At 38.3% G+C, this 17,216-nt stretch overlaps 1 protein-coding gene across 1 annotated transcript in view; it reads left to right on the forward strand.

Moving 5' to 3' along the window:
• Window positions 1-17,216, forward strand: part of grik2 (glutamate receptor, ionotropic, kainate 2) — a 245,140-nt gene that overhangs the window by 77,242 nt on the left and 150,682 nt on the right. The window contains exon 5 of the mRNA XM_048152799.1: window positions 7,468-7,649. Within this exon, the coding sequence (XP_048008756.1) occupies window positions 7,468-7,649 (182 nt within the window). The remainder of the gene's footprint in view (window positions 1-7,467; window positions 7,650-17,216) is intronic.

Below are 17,216 nucleotides of genomic sequence, written 5' to 3' on the forward strand. Positions count from 1 at the left end.
TCTAAAAGTTGTAACTTCTTCCTGAGTCTCTCCATCAGTGTCGACTCCGGTTTGAACAATGTAAGGCTGAACACCGTTACTGACAATCCTCATTTTGGCTGTGTGAGATTCTCCAGCTTTGTTGTTGTTGAGCTGTTAAAGCTCCGCCCTCTTCTGGAAAGGGGGCCGGGAGCAGCAGCTCATTTGCATTTAAAGGGACACACACAAAAACGCTTATGGGTGTTTTAGCTTACACCCAAATAGGAGCAAATTTGACAAGCTATAATAAATGATCTGTGGGGGATTTTGAGCTGAAACTTCACAGACACATTCTGGAGACACCAGAGACTTATATTACATCTTGTAAAAGGGGCATTATAGGTCCCATTTAAATGGGCTTGGATGAGCTACAGTTAGAAATAAAATAAATAGTTAGAAGAATGGTTAAATGCTCACACACACTGATTTGACAAAAGGTGGTTGTCCTGAGGTCTGCCTTAGAATCACAACTGGAGTCTTTCTCTCCGTTCTGTACAACAACTTCATGAACAAATGCAAACAAGCAAATCAATAGCCATAATGGCATTCCCTAATGGCTCAGCTCTGAAATGGCAGAAGTGGACTGGCAGCCTGCAACACAAATCTCTGTCAACACTGCTCAGCTGTTGACTTCAATATTGTGTTAGAAATGAGCAGGAGCGCGCACGGCATTTTTTCACATGCCATAGACTTTTAAAAATAAAGTTTGTAAAACGGAATTTCGATGCCATAGAAGAAACATTTTGGGTTAACCAAAGCACCTTTCAGTGAAGAGTTCTTAAAATAACCATTTTTTTCTAAGTGTGAAGAACATTTTAATAATCTAAATAATCTTTTATTCTATGGGAAGATTCCAAAGATGATAAAGGTTCTTCATAGAACCATAGATGCCAATAAAGAACCTTTATTTTTTTAAGAATGCAAACTGATAATAGACACAGCACAGACTCAAAGCAATGAAAAACGGAGCTTATGGTATCTCATATGTACAAGCGTCACTGCAGCGGTGAGTAAAATTAGTCCTATTAGCATTATGTGTCGGCTATAAAAGAGCTCTCATAATTTATACTTTGATATGTGAGCTGTCAAAGTAAAAGCCGTCTAACATGGTGTGTATCTGCATTGCAGAAAACAAATGCTGCTAAATTATTTAATGTGTCAAGGGAAACACATTAATAGGTTATGTATGCCATTCAAGGACAAACTGCATCAGCAGAGAGGAATAGTGTTCGCAAATCGACATTCATTGGGAGGTAGAAAGATTGAAAAAGAGTTACTAAATGCCCCAAATTAATATCTTTATAAATGACCACTTTGTAGTCTAAAAGAATATTTAGGGTTCGGTACAAGTTAAGCTCAATCGACAGCATTTGTGGCATAATATTGATTACCACAAAATTAATATTGAATAGTGCCCCATAGGCTATTGGCTATTTAAAAACACTTTGATATGTCCCACCCCAACTTCCTGTTTGAGTACGTCAGCAAGAGAAAGAAAATTGCGTTCATCAAAACATTTCATCCATTTCATTTTTTTCTGCTTGAGTGCACCAATCCACTGGTGCTTTCATAGCCCATCATGCGCTCTAACAGTGCCCACAGGATTGTTTAGACAGCTGCGGTGCCATGTTTCCAAACAGGCATCATTTTTGAGGGCTTTGCTGTAATGTCCTGATAATTGCTTTGATAACTGGTGCTTTGAAACTGCCATTTTATTGCTACGAAATAATTCATAGTCGTAATATCATTTTAATGCCAACCATTGTAATCTGAGTCTCTTCACTGCTTATGTGCTAAATTTAAACTAATAATGCATTTATAAATGAGTGGACGATTATGCCCAGGGTAAAATGACAGTTTAATTTAACCTAAAGTTAATTTAATTCCAGCCAAATTCTTTAAAGATGTTTTAAAACCTGACAGCCAGCATTTGATGTGAAAAGAGTTGATCAAAATGCAAAATAATACATTGGATATCCACTCCCAGATATTCATGTGAGGTTTCATTGCTCCATCACACCCAAGTCTGCTCTTAACTTAACAGAAGGAGCTCTTATCCTCAAAAGATGAAGTTCTCAAATGTCCTCCCAGATCTCAAAATTCATTTGAAATTAACGACACAACAGGGGTGTAGATGTTTCTTCAAAGTAATAAAACCTTTGCATTTTGTCATACATATGACCTGATTTTAAATCTGGTTCAATTTGCTCTACACATTTAGTCACAGATAATTAAGCCCATACAGTCAAGGCTACATTAACCTTGACCTTCCTGTCTGAAGCACTCAGAACTTCAAGTCTGAAGCCAGCTTTCACTTTCCTCTTCAATTAATGCCAAACGGGAAGTTGCATTCATCTCACATCACTGGCTTATAGCGGCACTCTTCTAGAAGAGGACTAGACAACCGCAGAGGATTACAAGTCAGACAGGCTGTTTTGTTTGTTCGTTTGTTTTTTGAGGAACTTTGGCAGGGAGAACTTGAACAATGCAGCCTCTCCACAAATATTTATCACGGGCTGTTATGTTGCATGATCGGGGGCTTCTGGACAGTGGTTTTAATAAACGTTTGAGCTGATGAAATATATATGCTTTGTTAAATATGAATCAACAAACATGTATTAGACACAATCAATAAAGATAACCACATGCAGTTTTTCATTTACACAAAGGGGTAGAAGAGATAGATAGTGACCCACAGGAAGCCATATGAGTCATTAAAGACATTTTATCAATGCATGCAAATTAAATAATCTATGCTGCTACAGTGTGTGTGTGTTTTAATACTTCTTCATTTTTGTCATTTTAAATATTGTTTTTAGCAAACTTTTACCAGTATTTCAATTGCATGTCTGTACCTAATCAGCAACCCTGCTGAAAAACAAACAAACAAAAAATTAAACCAGGCAGATGGTTAGTTGGTTTTCCAGCTTGGCCAAACTGCTTAGGCTGGTCAGGTTTTAGGGGCTTGTCTGCTGGTCAGGCTGGGAGATCAGATGGCCGACCAGCCAAATCAGCAAAACCGCCAACTTGGTCAATTTTTTTCTTCTTCTTTTTTTTTTTTTTTTCTCCATGCAAAACTGTAAGGCAGAGTGTAGCTCTGTAGTCTTCATCTGATCTAGCTGGTCTTCGAGCCTGACCAGCTGAAAAGAGCCCCAGACACCTCTTAAGCCAGTGAGACCAACTAAGCACCAAAGCAGCATAGGCTGACACTACATAATTGTTAGGCACAAAGCTAAGGTCTCAGTTACAGCAAGCTCTCCCTCACCTTCTGCACAGTCACTATTCACAACCCCATTCACTTTGCCCAGAGTTTAATCACACTCACCTGAACATCATTACCACACTCGTCAAGGACTGCACTTATACACAGCACACACACTCATACTCTCGTTGTCTAGTCTTGTCATTGTATCTCTAAGAATGTTCAGACTCATTCTTGATGTTCAGATTTACTTACCTGGTTGTTCTCCTCGTCATGCTCCATTCTCGCTTGTCTACTCCATTGTTGCTTCACTGTGTTTGCTCCCTATGTTTGGCCTCTTCATGTTTCTGTCAGCAGGATTTCACCCTTTGGACCATCAGCTCTCCCTCTATCAAGATGTCTGCCCCCTGAAGGATTTTGTGGAACAGTTTCTGGAGCTCGGCCATCACATGCCCTGAAATGATAGCATGCTGAAGGTGTGTTTTTGGAGTGGGCTGGACAATCCCATCTCTCAACTGATGCCCATGGAAAAAAACAGCTGTACACTGACTCAGTATATGGATTATGCTCTGTGGTTGAGTGGGTCCTCCTATACTGTGCGAGATGCGGAAGGCCCCAATCCCAACAATCCAGCTTCCCCAGAGTCTCCACAGTCCACTTCCATCCTTCCAAAGCCTCTTGGTTCCAGTTCTCCTAGAGCCTCCAGAATCTGCCCCAGGCCTCTCTCGCTCTCAGTTCTCCATTTCAAGCATTCCGTTGACACTGGCGCAGAGAAGCAGTCAGGAGCACTCTGCAACATGCTGGTGGTCCAGGTGGTGTCAAGTACACTGTTCCCAGAGTTCCCATGTCTGGTGGTCCCAAAGCTCTCAGTTCCAGTGGTCCCTTTTTTTTTTTTTTTTTTTTTTTTTTTTTTTTTTTTAAATGAATCCGGTGGATCAAGAGCTCCTGAGTCTGGTGTACCAAGTTTGGTGGTCTGGGTGGTCCTTGGTCCAAATGGTTTAAGTTCACCCAGCATCCCTGAGGTCTCTTGCTCTTCCTCATTCTCAGTTCTTCATTTCAAACATCACATTGATACTGGTGCAGAGGAGGAGGAGGCAAAGGAGGAAGAATAAATCCAACATGTTCAGTGGTCCAGGTGGTCTCAAGTCTGGTGATCCCAGAGATCCCAAGTCTGGTGGTGCCAAAGATCTCAGGTCCAGTGACCCAAAAGCCTCCAAATCCTGTTTTTCCAATTCAGGTGGTTCAAGAGCTCCAGAGTCTGGTGGTCCCAAATTTGGTGGTCCAGGTGGCCCAAGTCTGGTCATCACTGACACGGAGAGGTCACTTCCCATGGCGACGGCCAAAGAGGCCTTCTTTCTCCCCCTCATCTCTGCCACAAAGGCCGCCTCATGTCTCCGCTACAGCAGTTGCTCCTCACCTCTTTGCCTGGAAGTCTCTCCTCCTCCGGTTCCATCTGCTCCCCCTGGTCCTCAACCATGTGGTGGTATCCATCTCCATCAGCTTTCCAGAGGCTCCCCATCAGCTGGCTCTCCTGAGGTCTGCCAAGGTTCCACGTCACTGGGTACTACACCTTAGTTGCCTCCTCCACTCGCTCTGCCATGGAGGTCTCCCACTAAGACAGCATCCCAGAGGTCTCTCACTCTGCCGAACTCTCCAGGGCCTTCAGCTCTGTCTTGATGGTCCCCAGCTCCATCTGTTCCACCTTCCCCTAATCTGCTTTGGCCTTCCAAACCACCGGTCACACCCTGGTCCTCTGTCTCTCATGTGCTCTGCCCTTCCCCTAGGGATTTTGGGGCATCAAGAGACACCTCTAGAAGGAGGGTCCTATCACGGCTACACCAAGCTCTCCCCCACCTTCTGCACAGTCACGATTCACACCAAGTTCACTCTCCCTGGAGTTTAATCACAGTATGACATTATAGTCTGCTCTGACCCAAATTACACTTCAAGTGTTAGAACATGCTCCTTCCCCAAACGTGGTTTATTTATCTTTAGAGATGATTCATTTCAAACTCAGTAATATGTAAATATTACCACTGGAGTGATATTATATCACATAGCGTGGGAGTGGCAGTGGGCCATCAAGAACCATCCTGTGATCAAAGGGTATATGAATCTAAATGACTGATGTCTGGCTGAATTTAAACAAACTTATTACCATACCATTTGGGTATTTACATCTATAATAACACCAAAGATGTGTGAACAGAAGGCTATCACTTTAATTGATATGATTAATTACATTTAAGACGAAACCTCATTTACATAACGAGCAGGAAGTTGAATGCTGTATAAAATGTTCACACAAAAATTACTGTAGGATCATTCTGACTCTGACAGAGTGCTGCATGTACTTTGTCACTGCTGGGATGCAATAAAAGTTCTTTATCTTCATCAAGATTTTCAATGTCCTCATATTTTTTTTCTTATATCACACTCACCTGGACCTCATTTCCACATTCATTAAGGACTGCACTTATACCCAGCAGACACACACTCGTGTATGGTCTCTTCACTGTCGACTGTTCAGACTCCTGTTGTTCCCTATGGATATGCTTACCTGGTTCTCTTCGTCATGCTTCATTGTCTGTTCTCCATTATCTGCTCCATGGTTGTTCTTCATCGCCTGTTTACTGCATGGTTGGTTCGCTGTGTATACTATCAAGTTGCTTTTTATACATTTTGCAACAATTTCAAAATGAAATGTATAATGAGTAGTTTTATAAATGTGTTCAGTTTTTTTTCCCCAAAACAGATTAATGAAACATCACCAGATTTATGTTATGTTGATTACTGTACATATCATGGAAGTTTGGAAATGAAATGTCCGGTAAATGGCGCTAAAAAGTTAATGCTCTGTCGCATTTAGAAATAATGCACCACCCACACTAAACTCTACACTAGACCTAACTGATGGTGTTAACAAAAGTAAACATGAGAGAAAAAAAACATTTGAAGAAACCATCTGAACACATCTGAAGGAACCATGCAATTTTAGCTTGCATTTACAAGCAAATTTTTTCAGCAATTTTATCGTTTTTTCACAGAACTCGTATCCAAGAGCTCTGCATCACAAAATGTCTTTACTAATCGATAATCTGCCCCATAAACAAATAAATAAAAAATGTGTGAAAAGAAATAAAGGTTGTTTGTTTTACTGCCGCTAGTGTTCATTTCAGCAGGAAACTGCAGTGATGTTTTTGGAGATTTGCAAAAACATAGGTAGGAAACATTGGGTTGGAAATCAAATAATGGCCTTGTTCCAAATAGCCCCAGCTGTCCTCCTTTGTGTCCACACTTTGGTGAGTCCACAGCAGATGCATGTGAGCACCCTTCTGAATCAAAATGGGACACCTTACAGTGTTGTGACATTTGGGACAGGACCGAAATTTTCTAAATCTGTGGTTCCTTGTTTGGTCTGTATAGTTGATCAACTCTGCAGATATAAGTCCTTCATTGTGTGAAGTAAATGAGGACAATGGAATTTTGGGGCCAACCTAGATATAATTTTTTCAGCTGATGACCTTTTGAAGTGGGAATGTGATGTTCCATTACATTAGGAGTTGGCATTTCATTGACTGGAGAGTCCAACATTTCACTGGGAAGAAGTTAATAGAGAAAAGAGCAAGAGAGATAGATAGCGAGGGGCCATACAGCTTAACAATTTCATTTCCCCAAAAAATTTTCACTTTAAACATCCATCCGTATGTTTATGCATATCTATCTTCTTCTTCTAATTAGAAAGATAAGAATTAAATGAAATGGAGCTTTCATATAGATGGCTCCAAATGATATTTCAGATGCTCTGTTGTACATTTAAAGGAATATTTCACCCACAAAAGACAGTTCTGTCATCATTTACTAGCTTAATGTTGTTTGACTGTCCAAGCTGCTCTTCTTCATAAAACAAATGTAATAAATGAATCTCGTTTGCAGAGGCATGTTATGCTTCAATGATGGCAACAGTATTCTTATATGAAAAAAGAGATATGAGCTTTCTGATAAACTTATCAAGTCAAGTGTATTTGTGAAGCGTGCTTCTTTTTTTTTTTTTTACAGTACACAATGTTTTAGATCAGATTTACAGCTAGAGTGTAGTATAGTTATTTTGCTACAATTTTTGATGACAAATTTTTGATCTTTGTAACAACATCAGGATGAGGAAAATGATGACAGAGTTTACATTTTTGTGTGAACTATTCCTGTAATACTGTAATGACCTCATTTATATTCTCTCTCTCTCTTAGGTCTGATTCGATTACAGGAGCTCATCAAGGCTCCATCTCGTTACAACATCCGATTAAAAATCCGGCAGCTACCAGCAGAAACAAAAGATGCCAAGCCCCTTCTTAAAGAAATGAAACGAGGAAAAGAGTTTCATGTGATCTTCGACTGTGGTCATGAGATGGCAGCTGGAATCCTTAAACAGGTGAGTCCTTTCATTATCTCATTTCACATTGAGGATTACAAAGGTGCATTTGGAATATTTGTCTGATAATAATAACATTAATATAAAATATTCATCCGTTATGATATAAATATAAATTATATTTCAATATTTATCTGTTATAATATAATCCTAAAATAGAAATCATATTAAACTGATAAAATTTTATTTTTTAATTAATATTCAAAATTTTACATTTAGAGTAAAGAATCCATTTTTTTTTTTTTTTTTTTTTTTTTTTTACATTGTATAAATCTGGATATCTGACTTACAGAACAATACTGGAGGATAAGTCCTTCTCAATAATTGCACAGTAAGTTAAATATACAAAATTATGGATATGTGTCCAAGAGAATGCCATAGACGTCTTTAAAAAGTAACATTTAATGTTACACTATTCTGCTGAGGAAAAATTGAAGGATAGTTTTAGAACTGTACAAACACAGCACTGCTGAGCTCTCAGTCCAAAGGAAATGTCACCCTAGAATTGTCTGTGTACCACCAAAACTTTGCTAATTCCTAAGCCTCTTATGTATAGATTTTATTGTTTTAGCATTATCCTAGACCCAGACTTTCAGTCTTACTACATTTTTTAAAATATGGAAATGCTTCATAAAACTTTAAAGTTGTCAAAAGTTTGGTGTATTTAGTTACCAAGAAGATGAGTGTCAGTAAAGAGCATGCTTAATATGAAATATGAGAAATGTGTTGCATGTAAATAAACTAAACCTTTCAACCACAGAGGGCTACTAAACACAATACATAATTTGAGATGCGGTGGAAGAGTTCATGATTTACAGAAGAATGACAGCATTCTCCTGTAATCCATGTATGTCCACTCATGAAAAGTGATAGTGGGCATTAGTAATTGTGTGAATAAGGCCTAAGTATAATTTTTAACTACAAAAGTAAGGTTCATGAAGATAAACTTTAAAAGTTGGTTTGACAAAACCTAGCTTGACATTGTAAAATACCTTCAAAGTTTAAAGGTTAGCAGGCAGACGAACACAGATTTGTCCACATTTTACATCTGTATCTTTAGCTTTTCAGTTTAACAAATCTGTGACAAAATTACTTGCATCATTTTATTGAAAACATGAAAGAATACTAAGGTGGGCTACTTAAGTGGAACCAGATTTTTAAAGTGATCATGAACTTCAAGAAACAAAACGAGAGAACAATTTATTCTCAGTCTCAAGCAGGGCGGTGGTTTTGTTGACCTTTGTGTCTTTTCCCAGAGGAATTGAAGAACTTCCTAAATGCTATTAAGACTCAGAACTGTATTGTATTGTACAGGATTTAAGCCTCTTCAAGTAGAACTGCAAGCACAATAATATAAAAGCTTATTGAGAATCAACTTTTAGTTCAAGCTAGAAACTAGGAACAGTTCTCAACAATTGTCAGAGTTCCAACCAAAGCAAAGCAAAGCAGATCAGATCAACAAAACCTGTTTATCTCGAGACATTTACAAGTGCCTGGTGCAATAGCTAAGTCTCTATGGTACATCTTTTTCATCTGTCTTAAAAATCTAAAGTAAAAAGTAAAACATCTGTTGGTGTACTAAGAATTTCTTTAGCTCCGTATGAATCATCACCAGAATTGCTTTAAAACTTTGAAAAGGTTATGGTCCAAAGATAATATATGATTTAGATGGTATGCATATTCTTATAGGAGTATATAATGTGATACATTGTCACCAACCAATTGTGCATTGGTTTCTTCCTGCAGTTAACTCAATCTAAAAGTGTATGTGAAGTAAAGAATAATTGATGATGGGCAGTCCCGTAGTATAAGGACCAAATTAACCAGATATGATGAAGCAGATAGGATCAATTTTGCATTTGCTAAGCAACATGTGAAGAACAGGACCTTGGTTTTTCTGAACCTAAAGTTTAGCTTGACTGTATCATTACAAGCTCTGCTTTATGGTGATTTGATCCTGTTTTTATGCATTGAAGGTGAAAAGCACATGCATTGTTTTTGAACTGTTAATTCATTGTCTCGTTTGATCTTGTGTGTGAGATTGATTTGTACACAATCAGTGAAGTGTACAGGTTTCATTGATTACCCATCAGGCAGTCAAGCTTATATGCTCCGTTAGTCAGTATGTGTACATGTAATTAGTCAATAGGATAATGCTCATGATGTGAAGTGCCCTACAAGAAAAGAGGTTTTAATCAGATTAAGTGTACAGTATATATGCTATTTTACATCAAAGGATGCAATGCAGTACAATTTCAGTTCGTTACAAAGATTGATTAAATAATATTTGCCAAAAAGTGGATAAGGATATGCATTCCTGCTAGAGTTCTGTGAAGTCTCACATTAGAGAAACCCAAAGAGATATTTCAATGTGTGACTTAACTGCAAGAATTTTCCCCCAATTACAGGAATAATCAAATATTAAAGTGGGTATTATTCAGCCAGAGATTGACTCACAGACCTTCTTAATCAGTTTCAGACCACTGAAGTGATAATGAAGATACTCATTATTAGTGGCAGTGGATATATGCTTCTATAATGGGCGGCTCTCAGAGGCTTTGTGTGATATCCACATTTGAAACTTTTGGCTTTGTGAAGTCGTCCACACTTTTGAACTTTTTAAAATCTGCTCAGGCTACAGAGCTATTATTTCCCGACCATATGTTTCACACAAGACTGAATTTAATAATTAATTTCACTTTGGGGCTGATGATGGCAATGATAACTGGGTCTAGCAATGATGTAATATTTCAGATATTTGAACCAGAATCAGAATACTAAAAATAATGTTTTTTTTTTTTTTTTTTTTTCTGTTTTAAGATCATATCATATTTTTGTAAAATAAATCGACACAAACATATAATAATAGTCTAGGTTTATTGTATATCAAAAACAATACTAGCATTACAAGAATTTTTAGACTGAATATTTGGAGTATATTTTGCTGCTGTGCATTTAGACTTCTATATAAATGGCCTTTTCACATTAAATGAGAAACAGCATTATTTCGTGGACCGTGAGTTTGCTGTCTCTTCTAATAAAAATTTTAACTGCTCTGTCCTTACAGCAACAGCCTCTTTGCAGTGTCAGCATTACACTTTTAAAAAACAATCTGTGATGAAATGTGCCTTTAAAAATGTTACTGTTTAGCATATACTTCAGCCACATATGCAGTAAATACAAATAATAAAATGCAACTAAATTTTTAGTATTTGGGATAGCAAAATAAATAGCCAAAAGAGAGTGAGAAAACACTTTCCATATCTTATGTTACTGATGCCAAAGGAGTGATATGACTAATTCTAATAAAATATTTGTCCTAGTTTTTTGTACCATGTGTTAGGCTGGTAACACACTTTTGCTTTTTTATGCATTTACAAAATTGTCAGTTTTCCTACCAAACCAATGTCATCTTAATATTTTTGCATAGTGTTAGGCCTATACAGTTTTTAATGTAATAAAGTTGTGATGTATATACAAGTGAAATGGCTTCTGGAAGAAGAAGAAGAGAAGAAAAAATAGGCCGGGACTTGATTTTGCCCTAATTGATTGGATGCTTGGATGGTTGTGGCTTGCTATTGCTGGATCTCATGTGAGGGACAGGTTGCACCGCCCTCGCACCAGTAAACATGTCATCAGAAAAGAGAAGAGATGTCACTGCAAGAGGGAAGGAGGGGAAGTTGTTTTGACCTAATTTATTTTAATACCTCCTAGAACTGTCTTAACATGACTGCGTTTATTGTGTTTTGTCATTTATTATATACAAAAAAAAAAAAAAAAAAAGACCCACAGTGGCTTAACCTATTGATATTTGGTGCCAGTACATCAGTTAGTGACAGTTTTGTTCTTTTCATCTTGCTGGATGGAAACTGTGCTTTATTCGCAAATCTTTTTGTCGGGGTCATGTTCTGTTTAGTTTAGTTCCTGTCGTGTCTGCATTAGTTCTTGTTTGTTTCTATGGCTACACATTAGTTTTCATTCAGCTCAGCTGTTCCTGTTTAGTTCACTCTGTAAACCTGTGTATATATACTTCTGTTTTGTTTGCTCAATGTTCTTTTCATTGATGTTTCATTGTGAGTATTCCTTTGAATTAAAGAATATTCGTACCTATTCTCCTGTGTTGTGTGATTACATATAGCCTACTGTGACAGATCACGGAACCTAAAAAGATTAAAAATGGACTCAGCAGCGTGGCGCCTTCTCCCCCAGAACACCAGAATCTGCTATTTGGGCTGTATGCTCCAGTATGGATGCTCCAGTATGAGCTCGTCCCAGAACCAGAGCCGGCCACCATCAAAGCCCCAGAGTCTACGCATGCTGCTTAGTACATGAACAGCAAGAATGCATTAAAGGTATTCGGTTTTCAGTAGGAAAGGTGTCATTTAAGCAGCCCTTGAAGTAATAATTAACAATTTTTACAACGGAAGTGAATCAATCAAAAACCAACTTTAGCTTGATAAGAATTTTCCTATTGTCACTGTCAAGCTGCTTTGAAACAATATGTATTGTGAAAAGCGCTATATAAATGAAGATGACTTGACTTTGACTTGACTTAGTCCATCTCAGAGCCAGGAGCGGACCTCTGCCTAATCGATCTGTGGTTCGCGGATCCAGTCCCCACCCTCGAGTCTTCTCCTTTTCCACCAGTCCTGTCCAGTCATCTGGATGACTCTGGTTCCATCAGAAAAATTCTTCCTCCTCCAATGTTCCCTCCCAACTTCCATGTCCCATCCCCTTCACTGGTTCCATCCACTCCCCTGCATCCGCCAGCTCCACTGATGTCGTCCAGCTTCTTGGCTCTGCCCCGCCGCTAGCTCCGTGTGGCACTTCAGCTTTGCCTCGGGCTTCCCTTCTCCAGCTGCGCCTCTACCCTCCACCCCTTTGGCTCCACCTGGCTCCTCCCTTCCACCAGTTTCCCCATTGTCCTTGCTTGCTCCAGTGTCACCCGGTCAACTGAGTCCCTGTCTTCGCTTTGGTCCCACGAGCCAGAAGCTCCACCTTGGACTTCTGGGCCGTGGATGTCACTCTGGTCCGTCGGCTTGTCTGCTCCCCCTTGTCTTCCACCTCCGTCTGTCAGTCCCTAGTTTCCACCCAGCCCTTCAGTAAAAGCTCAACCCTGGCTCCTTCCACCATTGGCTCCACCATGGTGTCTGTCTCCACCAACTCCTCCTGGTCCCTGTCTGTCACCAGCTCCACACCCATCTCCAGAGCCCCCTCCCTCCACAGTTGGATGTTCAGTTACGGCACCAGGACGGACCTTCCGAGAGGGGGGAATACTGTAACGGTCATGTTCTGTTTAGTTTAGTACCTGTTGTATAACCTGTGTTTGTTTCTATGGCTACACATTAGTTTTCATTTTTTTCAGCTATTCCTGTCTAGTTTCCTCTGTTAACGTGTATATTCCTGTTTTATTTGCTCATTGTTCCGTTGTGAGTGTTTCTTTGAATTAAAGACTATCCGTACCTATTCTCCTGTGTCGTGTTCTTACATACAGCCTACTGTGACCATTTTGTGCAATATTCCAATCCATATTTATATTCCAATCCAATATTCCAAAGGATACGAGGACACAGAATGCATCTTTGTGAGAATTGAGATGTGCTGTGATCTTGTTGCTCCACTGACTGTCCATCCAATGCACAATAAATAAAACAACATCACAGATATTATAACCTATTAAAATATTTAATTACATTATTGTTATTGTTTGATATCTTTTTATTTTACATGATTATTTGTGTTAATGAGTATGTATATTTAATGTTACGCTTTGTCAACATTAAGATTTTAAAGAATTAAAAAGTACTGCAGGTTTTCTCCAGGTATTTATAACTGTGTTAAAATTATGTCAAACAAAAAGACAAGCTTTCAGTGGGAATTACTTAAGTGAGAACATTAAAGCTTTAAAGCTTTTTTTTAATGGTTCAATTCACTCAAGTCTGCACTTGATGGCTGTCTGAAAACTTGGGCAGCTGACTTGTTGCCTCGTTGCCCTATCAGGCAATGACTTTGCATGCAGCATATGCGCACATAGGTACCTCACAAAACTAAATTCGGACAGACTTTTGAGGTAGCGTAACAGTTTAATGATCTACAGCAAAATAGAGCGAGCTTTGGTAATAACTAAGCAAATATTTAATTACTACAATAGTAATTTCTCGCTAGAAATTACATCAAAAGTGGAAAACAATGGTCAAAAATGTACATTTACACAGAAACTGTTCACCAACCATAACTTTTAGATGCCATCTTTATTTTTTAGCTCAACTGTCACAGAATGGAAAGCACAGGATTGGTAGTGAAGGATACATCTATGCTTTCTTCAAACATCGATCAGATGAAGGTATCTCAGGAGACAAGAAGTGAAGCTAACATTGGATTTGGACGTGCCTTAGTGCCTTCCTACCTTGGAATGAGTCCTCTGAAGGCAGCATTTTAAAGCTTTCAGACACAGCCGATATCAAGAATACATCTGGGTACTTCATGCTTTCCCTTTATTTGTGTTCTTGAGTACTGGAACCGGAGTTTGACGGTTGTTGATGTTGTAGTACGAGAACACAAGGATGCATAATAGCAAGGACTTAAGAACGCATATAGAGTGGTGCAGGTATGACGCCAGAACCCAGAAGTGTAATTCGCCACTGGTTCTTTTGAGATTTTTCTATAGGGTTTTATAATTTATGTGTAAAATAAAGCCTGTGGAAACCACAACTTGAATAGACATTTTAAATTACATTTACTTGTACTTGTATGATGAGCAGATTTTAGTGCTGTGTTGTGTTGACACTATCAGAAATACTCACTGGACTAATATAGCTTATTCATCTTCTGGTTTTAGGAGTAGTATTATCTAACCTAATACCTCCATATTACTTCTCTGTGACTGGAATTATCATAATATGAACCCTTTATGGAATAGGTTCAGAGCTATAATGATCTAAATTGTGTCAGTTTTAATCCATGCTCTCCCACTGGCTATCTTGCCGAGAGTTTTACTCAGTAATGATACGAGTGTTGCTGGCGCATCCCAGCAAATATGAGTTTCTCCTGGAGGTTTTCCAGTCCACCTGGACACAATACCACCTGTTATTAACAGCACTAGACCACACAACAACAAATGTAATTACTGACCTGACCTCTACCCATTCTAATCACCCTCGCCAGGCTGACAGCAGTAATAATGTGTGATTTATAATTGTTCTAGCAGTCTGAGTGTGTATTGCACACACACACACACTTGTGTTGCACAGCAGCTCCTGCTAATACAGCTGAAGATAACACAGGGTGAGCAATGTTAAAGACATCTACTTCCATCCGTCGCACAGCGCAGGGCACGATTAGCTCACGTGCTAATACAGGATCTGGTTTGTGATGTAGCAGCTGTTACCAGGCGCACTTTCACAGAGCCGAATCATGCATGTTTCACATCGCCCTGAAGTGCACACTAAATAGAGCGAATGCAACAGGCTGGCACTTGGGTTTAGACGATTGTTGTTCCAACGTTTAGCAACACAACAGCTTGGCCCATAAATTAATTATTGTTATGGATTGAGTTGTCTGTCAGTCTGCAGAAGATGCCGTGTGAATGCGTGGTTGGGTTGGCGTGGGAATCCGAGAGCTCATTACATCTATGGAGACAAACAAGCAATGTGCAAAAAATCCCATCTGCTCTTCTTTTTTAAATACTTTGCCTTCTCCAGAAAATCAATGCTGGTACTCCTGAGGCATATCTCCTATTTCACTTATTATTATTATTATTAGTATACTATAAGTAATAATAAACAAATTGGCTTCACAAGTTATTTCAACTCAAATTCTATTAAAGGTGCCCTAGATTCAAAATTTGAATTTACCTTGGCATAGTTGAATAACAAGAGTTCAGTACATGGAAAAGACATACATTGAGTTTCAAACTCCATTGCTTTCTCTTTCTTATGTAAATCTCATTTGTTTAAAAGACTTCCGGAAAACACGCGGATCTCAACATAACACCGACTGTTACGTAACAGTCGGGGTGTACGCCCCAATATTTGCATATGCCAGCCCATGTTCCCAACATTATGAAAGGCATTAGACAAGGGCAGCTAGTAATGTCTGGATCTGCACAGGTGAATCAACAGACTAGGTAAGCAAGCAAGAACAACAGCGAAAATGGCAGATGGCGCAATAATAACTGACATGATCCATGATAACATGATATTTTTAGTGATATTTGTAAACTGTCTTTCTAAATGTTTTGTTAGCATGTTGCTAATCTACTGTTAAATGTGATTAAAGTTACCATCGTTTCTTATTGTATTCACGGAGACAAGAGAGCCGTCGCTATTTTCATTTTTAAACACTTGCAGTCTGTATAATTCATAAACACAACTTCATTCTTTATAAATCTCTCCAACAGTGTAGCATTAGCCGTTAGCCACGGAGCACAGCCTCAAACTCATAGAGAATAAAATATAAACATCAAAATAAATACTTTACTCACATAATTCGAAGCATGCATACAGCATGCATGACGAACATCTTGTAAAGATCCATTTGAGGGTTATATTAGCTGTGTGAACTTTGTAAATGTGCTGTAATATAATCGAGAGGGAGCACGCAAATTAAAGGGGCGGTACGCTGAAAAAATCAGTGCATAGTTAATGATGCCCCAAAATAGGCAGTTAAAAAAATTAATTTAAATAAATCTATGGGGTATTTTGAGCTGAAACTTCACAGACACATTCAGGGGACACCTTAGACTTATATTACATCTTGTGAAAAAGCATTCTTGGGCACCTTTAAATTGACTTAAAACATTGAGTTGAATCTCATATAACATATAACTTCAAAAAATGTTGATGAGTTAAAGTTATGTAAAAACAGAAGTTGCCATGACTTGCTGAACATATCATTTTTAATCATTAAATTATTGCTAAACTGAAAATGACACTTTGGACCCAAAAATAAAATACTCATTCCATTTTATTTAGACAACCGGTCAAAATTTTAAGTTTTTAATGTTGTTGAAATTATCCTCTTATGCCCTCCAAGCAAAAAAAAAAAAAAAAAAAAACTGTAAAATTGTGAAATATGATAATTTAAAAGTTTTCTACTTTAATATATGTTAAAATGTAATTTATGATCAAAGCTGAATTTTCAGCATCATTACTCAGTGTCGCATGATCCTTCAGAAATCATTCTAATATGCTGATTTGCTGCTCAAGAAACATTTCTGATTGCTATCAATGTTGAATACATTTTTTAATTAAGCAGTACTGACTGCTCTCAACATTGACAGTAAACTATTATTAATAAATGAGTACCATTAATAGAGCAGCAAATCAGCATATTAGAATGACTTTTTTATGGCGGGTGTTATTTGCTTTTAGTCAAACTGAACAAAACGGGTTCAAACCAGAGTCCATGATTAAAAATGATAGGGTTGTTTCATTTTTTTTTTTTTCAGCGTTCAAGCCCCCATACTGACCACCCCGAATTCACTCTTCAATATGGCTCATGAACCATACAGTACATGAATTCCATATTAAGGATTTTTCCCACTATCTGAGGAATTCAAGGCTTTTG

Source organism: Megalobrama amblycephala, linkage group LG13, assembly GCF_018812025.1.
Source record: "Megalobrama amblycephala isolate DHTTF-2021 linkage group LG13, ASM1881202v1, whole genome shotgun sequence".
In the NCBI taxonomy this organism is placed as follows: domain Eukaryota; kingdom Metazoa; phylum Chordata; class Actinopteri; order Cypriniformes; family Xenocyprididae; genus Megalobrama; species Megalobrama amblycephala.